Source organism: Pterocles gutturalis, unplaced genomic scaffold, assembly GCF_000699245.1.
Source record: "Pterocles gutturalis isolate BGI_N339 unplaced genomic scaffold, ASM69924v1 scaffold21207, whole genome shotgun sequence".
In the NCBI taxonomy this organism is placed as follows: domain Eukaryota; kingdom Metazoa; phylum Chordata; class Aves; order Pterocliformes; family Pteroclidae; genus Pterocles; species Pterocles gutturalis.
This window is the reverse complement of record NW_010115926.1, coordinates 2,464-12,770: the sequence shown is the minus strand read 5'-3', so window position 1 is coordinate 12,770 and position 10,307 is coordinate 2,464. Positions and strand designations below refer to the sequence as shown.

At 39.1% G+C, this 10,307-nt stretch overlaps 1 protein-coding gene across 1 annotated transcript; it reads left to right on the top strand.

The window, feature by feature from the left end:
* Window positions 1-74: 74 nt before the first annotated feature.
* LOC104463145 (cytoplasmic dynein 1 heavy chain 1-like) lies at window positions 75-6,984 on the top strand (the record flags this gene model as incomplete). The annotated part of the gene is made up of 12 exons (XM_010075361.1): window positions 75-135; window positions 618-741; window positions 1,076-1,189; window positions 1,571-1,741; window positions 1,952-2,169; window positions 2,366-2,469; window positions 2,867-3,078; window positions 3,912-4,065; window positions 4,847-4,989; window positions 5,491-5,659; window positions 6,027-6,154; window positions 6,603-6,984. Coding segments are annotated over 12 exons (1,727 nt in total), but the record flags the coding sequence as incomplete, so codon positions are not given.
* Window positions 6,985-10,307: the final 3,323 nt, after the last annotated feature.

The window sequence follows — 10,307 nt, the reverse complement described above, 5'->3', positions numbered from 1 at the left end:
ATACCTTATTTCATCATCTAAGCATAAATGAAATTGTTAGCAATAAGAGCTTTAGCAACCCTTCTGTCTTTTAGGTTCTGCTGAAGGGTTTAACCAAGCAGATAAAGCAATAAACACAGCAGTGAAGTCTGGAAGGTAAGTGCCATCTCCTTTTCTAGCTGGAGTACTGCCTCGTAGAAAGGTAAACGGGGGGGAAGGTGGAAGTAATCTATTAAAGTCTGGAAGGTAAGTGCCATCTCCTTTTTAGCTGGAGTACTGCCTAGTAGAAAGGTAAACAGGGGGGGAAGGTGGAAGTAATCTATTGGCTAAATAGATAAAACTGTGATTAAAAAAAATTGGGGCTATCTTCTGAACTGAAATTTATAATAACTTAAGTTCAGATGTTCACAACTTTTATTTGATTTAAATATTTTCAAGAGAAGTAGGTTGTATCTACAGAACAGGAAAGCGAGACCATTTACAATACACAGTAATTGATTCTATGTAGAAGATGGGTTTAAAAGAGGGAGGAAAACGTGTAGCATTAATATCATATTCTGTTACTCCTTGTGGTGACTATAGCCAGGACCCATAAGCTGTACACTAAAAAGCACTTGTTCTGTTTCAAAACTTCACAGATGGGTAATGCTGAAGAACGTTCACCTGGCTCCTGGCTGGCTCATGCAACTAGAAAAGAAGCTACATTCCCTACAACCCCATGCTTGCTTCAGACTCTTCCTTACCATGGAGATTAATCCAAAGGTAATATTGATTTGGAATCTGATCCTCTGGTAGAGTAACTGTCGTACAGAGTGCTACCCAGGGAAGGTTTTCTCATGACTGCCTTTCTGCATTAAAGAAAAGGAGAATACCTGCTTTACAGGGTAGTTACTAACCTTGGCTTCTGATAACTTAGTTGTAGCTGAAAACTTCATATCATTCCTTTTGCTGCTTCCCCTACCCTCCAGAAGAAAGGCAGGACTTCACTGTGTGTGCTGACAGTGAAGTTTTGAAGCTAATGGAAACTGTGCTCTTACGGGGATTAAATTTAGTGAATGCTAAAGGAGGTGGATTTGAGATTATTGATCTTTTCTAGGTGCCAGTGAATTTGTTACGTGCCGGCAGAATCTTCGTGTTTGAACCTCCTCCTGGTGTAAAGGCAAACATGCTGAGGACTTTCAGTAGCATTCCAGTTTCTAGAATGTGCAAGGTAAGGCTGCAGTTTGTGTAGATGAAATAAAGTGTCAGAATGTCTTCATTAAAATCTTACATGGGTGATAAAACCTCAGCTTCTAAGACGTATGTAGAATGTTGTGTTCTCACAGAAGTAAAGTAGTAGTTGCTTCTTACATTGCTGGAATGTACTCAGTTTTGGTAGCAATCTAGCATTAAATTTAATATTTTCTAGCCTTTTACCAGGCTTTGGTTTTTATCAGTTCATTTGGGTAATAGTACTTACTTTTTTTTTTTTCTCTCTCCACTTACTAGTCTCCAAAATTTAATATTTTCTAGCCTTTTACCAGGCTTTGGTTTTTATCAGTTCATTTGGGTAATAGTACTTACATTTTTTTTTTCTCTCTCCACTTACAAGTCTCCAAATGAGCGTGCTCGTTTGTATTTTCTCCTTGCCTGGTTCCATGCCATTATCCAAGAGCGCTTGCGCTATGCTCCATTGGGTTGGTCCAAGAAGTATGAATTTGGAGAATCCGATCTGAGATCCGCCTGTGACACAGTAGATACATGGTTGGATGACACAGCAAAGGCAAGTAGTCTTGTGTAGTTAGGTATAGGTAATACTTGGATTATTTAAGATCTTCAGTAAAACAGTCTGTTCTGGAAACATTTTGTAAGTTAAATGAGTAGGCACAAGTAACCTGATGGCAATTTGACTTAGTTTCTGAATTTGATACCTTGATCTGAGGAGAGGTGAAAAGGGTTGTTTCCTGCTAGTTACATTGCATTTTACTTACAGGGCCGCCAAAACATTTCACCTGATAAAATCCCCTGGTCTGCATTGAAGACACTGATGGCACAATCTATCTATGGAGGTCGCATTGATAATGAATTTGATCAACGTTTGTTAAACACTTTCTTGGAACGTCTGTTCACTACTTTAAGTTTTGATAGTGAGTTCAAACTGGCTTGCAAGGTTGATGGACACAAAGATATTCAGATGCCAGATGGAATCAGGTATCTTTTTTCTTTAGGCTAATCTCTATGTACAACTTCCCCTTTTTTCAAATTAAAAAAAAAAAAAACACCTAGCCCTCTAACCTGTATCTCTGTGCTAGAATTTAGCTGTGTAAACATCTGTCTCAAGCAAAGAATTACCTTGCCATTCTAATAGGTGAAGCCTTCTAATAAATATTAAAACTCTGACTTGCAGGCGTGAAGAATTTGTTCAGTGGGTTGAGATGCTGCCAGATACACAAACACCATCATGGCTGGGCCTTCCAAATAATGCAGAGAAAGTTCTTCTCACTACACAAGGTAAAACCAGAACATTAACAGTGTCTTGCATGGATTACCAGGCCACCATTTTAACTAAAAAGCAGAAGAGAAATGTGAAACCTGCTGAAGAGTTGATGGCTTTCCCCTCCTCCCTCTACACAGGTGTTTAACTTCTGGAAAGTAAAACATACAAGCAGTCCAAAAACTGCCCAGAAGTTTGTGAATTAAAAAAAGCTACATTGAACCTTCCAGATGTCAAGCTCACCTCTTGATTCTGGAAAGCTTTGTTATTAGCTGTGGGGACACCTACAGCTTCACAGTTCTGAATCTTCAGTCTAGACTAGGGAAAAATGAAAGTTTCAATTCTTGCATGTAGTAAGAGTTTCTCATCTTGATGCCACTGCTTCTCTGATTAACAGCATCTCTTCTGTTTCAGGCATAGATATGATCAGTAAAATGCTGAAAATGCAGATGCTGGAGGATGAGGATGATCTGGCTTACGCAGAAACTGAGAAGAAGACAAGAACTGATTCTACATCAGATGGTCGCCCAGCCTGGATGAGAACACTGCATACCACAGCCTCTAACTGGCTTCACCTTATCCCACAAACTCTCAACCATTTGAAGCGGACTGTGGAAAACATTAAGGTAAAAACTTGAGTTTAGTCTAATGTGGGCATAGGAGGTGCACAAGCTCTGGTGCATTGGAACAAGTGCATTGTCATTTGCAAGTACCAGTTAAGCTATTGCGGGGGACAATGGAACTTGTATCAGTGCTGATTTTGATTGCTGTAACAATGTAATGCCCCGCTGGGTTTCTTGAAATGCTCTTAAAAATTGGTTTATGTCTTCTGGGGATTATTTGAAATAATACAATGGCAAACTGTCTATGGAGGGTACCTCTTCTGAAGCATCTCTGTGATCAGGCAGCAAGAAACAAGTGCTTCCTGTTGTACTTGTAGCACACTGACTGCTACTTATGATGCTGCCTTTATAGCCAGTGCACATTAATTACTGCTAAAATTTAGGGAGATAGAGCAGCAGCAGGTTCTGCTAACTGGGAATAGGAATTGTAAATGCTGGAGGAAATTTTAGAGATTTGGACAATATCCTAAACTCTAATTTGGGAATAAGCTCCCCAGTTGAATATGCCCATGATCACCTAACTGCTTCTAAAGACTCACTCTGTAGGTGAGAACCTTTTGTTGCTGATTAAAAAATCCAGAGATGATTGGAAGGACATGCAGCAGGCAGTCTGCATTAATTGTTCAACTAAGACTTCCGTTTTCTTGCTCCTCCAAGGCAGAGGAGATTGTTGGTTGTAGAACAGTCTCTGCAATCACTTTCTGCATCTTCATGTAGAATGCTTGTAGTCAGTGTCCCTGGTCAGTCCATAAAGGATTTTGGGGTTGCATTTTGCAGAGGTTTTCTAGCAAGAATCCTGAACATTGATCTGCAACTTTTAATGTTTTGATAATCAGGATCCTTTGTTCCGCTTCTTTGAGAGAGAGGTGAAAATGGGAGCTAAGCTTCTTCAGGATGTTCGTCAGGACCTTGCAGATGTGGTTCAAGTGTGTGAAGGAAAAAAGAAACAAACCAACTATTTGCGTACACTTATAAATGAACTGGTGAAAGGTATGGGAATTCAAATTAGCATCTTCCAGTGCTCTCTTTTCCTCTTGCACTCTGTAGGTTAGAGGCTATTATGCTTAGCAGCTTAAAAAAAAAATTGCAGGAAAATTGGGATTGACTTTTACCATTTGACGCAAACAATATTTTTGAGTCAAGCATAAAATTCTAATTGGTTTGGGATTTCGGCTTGAGGTAGCTGATATTGGGCTTTTTTTGTACAGTTTGTATCAGCAGCTTAATTTCTAAGCTGAAATCTTACTAAATTCTTTCAGTCTCTAAATTGTGATGGAACAAAGTTACTTATACCACAAAGCGAGTCATATTACTTCTATAAAATCTCATTAAAAATATTCAGGTTCTGTGAACTTCTGTTTCAAGATTGTACATAAATGTGGAATTTTTGCACACATCCTACTTCTAGTAATATATGAAGATCTGCTGTCTGCATTTCCTAAAGCACAGATACTTGGCCTCTTCAGTTTTTTCTAAAGAACTTAAATCTTCATGAAAACTTGGAGATCACTTACTGCACTATATAGCTTAGTGTAACTGAAGTTGCTGTTGAAGGGTTTCTGTCACTGGATGGCATTTTTAATAAATAATAGACCTGGAGGCTATTTGTTTTGTAATATTTGAAAGTGCTTTCACTTACTGAGAAGCCTTGTAAGATGTAGGCTGGTTCAAGTCTTAAAACAGCTACTGGGAGAAAAAGTGAGGTGTCAAAATAGTGTGTAATTCCAACTTGTATGCAAACAAAATTTAATTCTCACCACATTTTTCATAGGTATTTTGCCTCGTAGTTGGTCTCATTACACAGTGCCAGCTGGTATGACTGTTATTCAGTGGGTGTCTGACTTCAGTGAGCGCATTAAACAACTGCAGAATATTTCCCAGGCAGCTGCTTCTGGTGGAGCAAAAGAACTAAAGGTATCTTGTGCTGAAAAATCTTCTTCTAGAGGTTATATCTAATTCAGGTGGAGCTGTGTAACTACTTTATGGAGTCCTCACATCAAGAGTTATAAATTGTTCCTCAGACAAAACAACTTCAGTCCATGTTCTCTGAAATGTCTTTGTAAATACTGTTGAGTGTCTTGTGATCTCAAAATGGTGAGGCTTAGCAGGCTAACTGTTCATACAGATTAGAAGGAAACGTACTATTTTAGAATGACAGAAGATACAGCCTTAGAACAAAAAGCAGTTTAGTAGTTACACAGTGTTCCAGTAGCAGCAGGAAAATTTTAATGTAAATAGATTGCTGAAGTAATACTTAGGATATCAGCTGCAGTATTAATTAATTATTATAATGTTTTTTAATTTTTTCTCCAGTAGCAGCAGGAAAATTTTAATGTAATTTTAATGTAGATAGGATATCAGCTGCAGTATTAATTAATGATTATAATGTTTTTTAATTTTTTCCCCCTCAATTAGAACATCCACGTGTGTCTTGGTGGCTTGTTTGTACCAGAGGCATATATTACTGCTACAAGACAATATGTTGCTCAAGCAAACAGTTGGTCACTTGAAGAACTCTGTCTTGAGGTCAATGTTACAACTACACAGAATGCAGTACTGGATGCATGCAGTTTTGGAGTCACAGGTAAACTTACAAAGGAGGTCCTTGCTCTAAAATACTTTCAGAAGTTTCTGGTATTAAGTGGGCTGTATCAAATGAAAAAGATTATTATATCATTACAGTAGTTAATACATGCTTTCTGAAGTTGTTTAAAGATTAGTTTGATATTACTTGGTAGCGAAGTATTTACAATGCTAATATATACTGAGCAGAGTCCTGAGATTTAAGTGGTACTGGATAGTGTATCTGCTACAGCCTCTTTATTTTTCAGTGTGAAATATTTACCTCTCATGTAGTAGACTTCAAGAGCCCTTAAATGATATATAGGGAGACAGTCTTTGTCTGGATGTATGAAAGCTCTTAGAACTCTAAAGTGTATTTCAATTTACAGGCCTGAAGCTTCAGGGAGCTACATGCAGTAACAACAAGCTGTCGCTTTCAAATGCTATTTCAACTGTACTGCCCATTACACAGCTTCGCTGGATCAAGCAGACAAATGCTGATAAAAAAGCAAATGTTGTAAGTATTGATAAAAATAATTTTAAAAAGAACTCTCATAATTAGATCTACCTAGTCACTTTTTTCCTGAAGCTTTATGGATGCTTTTATTGGGCACCACAAGTCAAATTGGTTTTTTCTAATATTTTCAGTGTCAGCTGGTACCTAAATTCTGGGCTAGCAGCAAACAGACCTAGTATTGACTAAGTCTGTCCTGTGTAGTTGGATAAGAAGGAGGAGAGGCATCCAAAAGTTACTAATGCTGCTCAGGCCAAAACTTGAATTTATAACCTATAAAGAAGGCTGTGCTTTAGATGAATTCACTAGGCCTGTGGGTTTTTTCCTCGTAATTTGAGTATTGAGTTCTCTGAAACTAAATTTCCCTCTCATAAATACCATGTAGTATTATAGAAACTTCTTACACTCTTCATCTGCCTTACATAACTTCTATATTCATGTTTTTCCCCAGGTTACTTTACCAGTTTATCTGAACTTCACTCGTGCTGATCTGATTTTCACGGTTGACTTTGAAATAGCTACCAAGGAAGACCCCCGTAGCTTCTATGAACGTGGTGTTGCAGTTCTCTGCACTGAGTGAAAAATCCTTGTTTTGACTGGTATTGCTGTAGTAATTGTCAGTCTTCTCCGTAGTATTCACCCCTACTTTTGTAACCTGGTTAGATTAGGTTGTCAGATGGATTTCTGTTAAGTTGACTAGAAAGAAGGGGAGCAGTGCATTGGAAAGCTGATAGGCTAGATTTCTTCGAAGGAAACTTGGATGACTTTTTAGATGGTTATTGATAGATGTGATATTTGATGGATCATGTTATACACAATAAAGTTTATAGCAAGACTTTTGACTATTTCTGTGAATATAATTCTTGAGGTGATATTTTTGGTCTGGAAAAACTGTGTCTATGATCTTTTCAGAGAATGACAAGTAATAGGTCAATATTCAAGCATATTGTTGACCTTGACACAGCTTACTCAGCAGCTGGTTCGGTAACAAGAACCTTGGAGTGTAAGTCTTCAATGCAGTAAGACACAAAGCCTGACATTATCTGCTGTGACATCTCATGACATTGCATTATTTGCAATGAACTTGCTTTTGCTTGAAGTAACCTGCATTTGCACGGCTGCCGAGATGCATTCAGAAGCTAGAGTATTCTAAACAAGACTTTCTTGTCCTGTTCACCCACAGGGCTTCCTCTTTCTTAAGCTGCTTTTATGGTGAAATAAGCCTGCAGTTCCATGCCTTGTTAAGCCCAGGAGGGCAGTATTAGATGCTTAAACAAGGAGTTAGAATCTTATTTCAGAGACTGGCATGTGGTCATTACCAAATTAGGGAAGCTAAGAATTCCTGATGATTGCTTGGGTTGCTGTAATGGTTTGGGTAGTCCCTTGCTTCCTCCAATCCTAAATTCATTGGGTAAGCATTTCTACCCTCCTGACCACCCCGTCAGAACAACTGTTACTCTCTAACAGTGGTTAATATCAAGCGTTCAAAGATGCATATGAAGAATACAGGTGCACAGCTTTTCAATCTCTGAACAGAAATCTCAGGAGCTCCTTCCTTCCAGTGATCTCTCCTATGAAAACAGTGACTTTCTGAACCCGCATTAGCTCTTAATATTTTTTTCTGTGATAAGTGGTTCTGCCACACAGGCCTGTGGTGCAAGGAAAAATTGTCTCAGCTTGCCTCACATGCTTGTTTCAGCTGATGTCTACTGGAGAATTCTTGTGGTCTGCTGTCTCCATACTATTTCATTATGTCCTTGTTCTGTTTCAGTTTCTATCAGATGTTTTCCTTTCCATCCACAGAATATTAGTATCATCTGGAATTCATAGTGTCACTCCCTTCAAGATAATTTCAAATATATTGTACATTACTTACTAGGAAGCAGACCTCTTCCTGCTAGCAGTGTGCTCTGGATGCCAGTTGCAGTGTGAACTATAAGCTTAAATATGTGCAAGTTCTGCCTATTAGCAGCTCAGATGAAACACCACCTTTCTTTCAGCAATTATTTTTGTGCCTCGCTTAGCACCTGGGTTGTGACACCAGCTTACAGCTACTATAAAAATCTCCAGTTAAACTAGTTCCACCTACTACCAAGTGCTAACGATTAGACAAGGATCATCTCAGATATGCTTGAAGTAGCTAGAACTTCCCAAATTATTCAGCTTCTCATATGTTAACTTCTGCATTAGGCCTGAATTAACAAAAGGTGCATTTTCCGTTCAGAAGTTAGTCCACAGTTGGATACTGAATAAGCAGACTTTGAATGTCTGAGGGAATACTGTCCCATGTGGCTTACCCTTCAAATTATTTCTCTTCTGAACATTCCAGTATTGGGGTTTTTTTCCTAGTGGATTATTTCAGTATGGTGTGCTAAACAACTGGTTTAAGTAAAATCCTCACTAGATGAGTTTGAAGGTCAGTAGTTCAGTTTTATTTAGCCTCAAATGAGGCGGTTGAAGACCATTCAGCAGACAGCCGGGACTTAAAAGTGTATGGCTTCCCTGACATGGGGCTGAAGGGCTTGGCTGCATCACACTGGTGTGTTTTTAAAGCTTTTCATGAGTCAGTTCTAGAGAGAGCTGTGGCCTAGTTGCATTACAACACAGATCTATAGCTGTAAGGGGGTTTGGTGTTGCCTTTTTTTTTTTTTTAAATTCACAGCTGTTTTCAAGGAGTTAAGGACTGTTCGTTGTAAATGGCCCCAACTGCAGCACTCTGCTGCTGGGGCAATTCAGAGGGTCGGCACAGTAGCTTTTGTCTTGGGGCAAAGGCCTCTGAATCTTTTGTTCTAACTGCTCTGTGTTCCAGCTGATTAAAAACTATCTCCCTATCAGGGATAAGGGAGAAAGCAAAGTTGCTTTAATAAAATAAATGTGCAGATGTCAGCAGAAGGATGCAAGGCTAGAAGTTAAATAGTTCAGCAGAAGGATGCAAGGCTAGAAGTTACTATTTAACTTCTCCAGCTTATGAAAGAAACTGCAAATTAAAAATCTGTCAGTCATACAGAATGAATGCTTTCACAAGTAGTTGGTACCAACACGTTTCAAGCCCTCGTATGTCTATAGATAGTAGTACCCCTTCCACATAAATGGACTATCCAGACTCTGAAGTTGATAAAAGAAGTTACCATACAGGACAGGGAGATCAAAGATAACCATTTTTGCTGACTGACTGGCCTCCCCTTTGTGTGCACCCATTCTGCAGCTTGTGATATTTCTCGTTAGAAGAGTGCATGTTTTAACTTCACATTGTAAATTCTAAACTGGCAGGTATATGAGACTGTGCACCTAAAACATTGGTAGGAACAGGTATGTTAATAGCACAAGTCAACTTCTTTCTGTTTGAAGAAAAAAACCTAGTTTGCCTTTAGATGCAGCCAGTTCAACTTAATGTAGTTCAGTTGTTTGTAGTCAAACCTCTAAGAGCATTCACCATACAGCTGCTTCTCTCCTCCTGCAGTAGGTCAGACATACAAAGAGCCAGACACTCTGTGAGGTAAGCTATAGGTAAGCTCATCACAACCATTCAGCCATTCAGTCTTCCTTCCCTCCTCAACAAACCTTTGTAATACTTTTTTGAAATTACACTGAAACTGAGCAGCTCCCTCCAGGTACTAGACACAGGAGTTCGGCTGATGCTTCAAGAGGCCCCAGTCACCAAAGCAGCACCCAGGTAGAAAGCTTAGCTGTGATTTTGTGGACATATCTTAAGTAGTTTTAACTTAAATTGCCACACAAGCTTGTTAGTTTAGTCCATCTTTTTAGGTGGATCTCACAGTGCACAGAGCAGCTGCGTTTGTAACAGGTTTAAGCTAGTTTGTTTGAAGCTTGTTCAGTTCAGGTACCATCTACAAAAGAAATCTATACTAGGTTCACTCTTCAGAATGAGGTTTATCCAACAATTTGTTCATTCTTAAGTTGCACGGAACTTCTTTCTTAGTTTTTCACTTGCACCCTCTGGAATGGGAATCCCTTGTTTTCTTTTAATGAGGGGCTGTTTGACCATTGTGCCATCACAGTCAGCTGCTAGTATGGGCTGTGGAGCACTGCTACCCGGGCTTGCAAGGAGAGCTGGGGAAGCTTCCTTACTCATCAGTAAGGAAGGGTCAGGTGTCAGCCACATGCAGGTAAACACTTCTGTGGTTCTAGTCAGTTC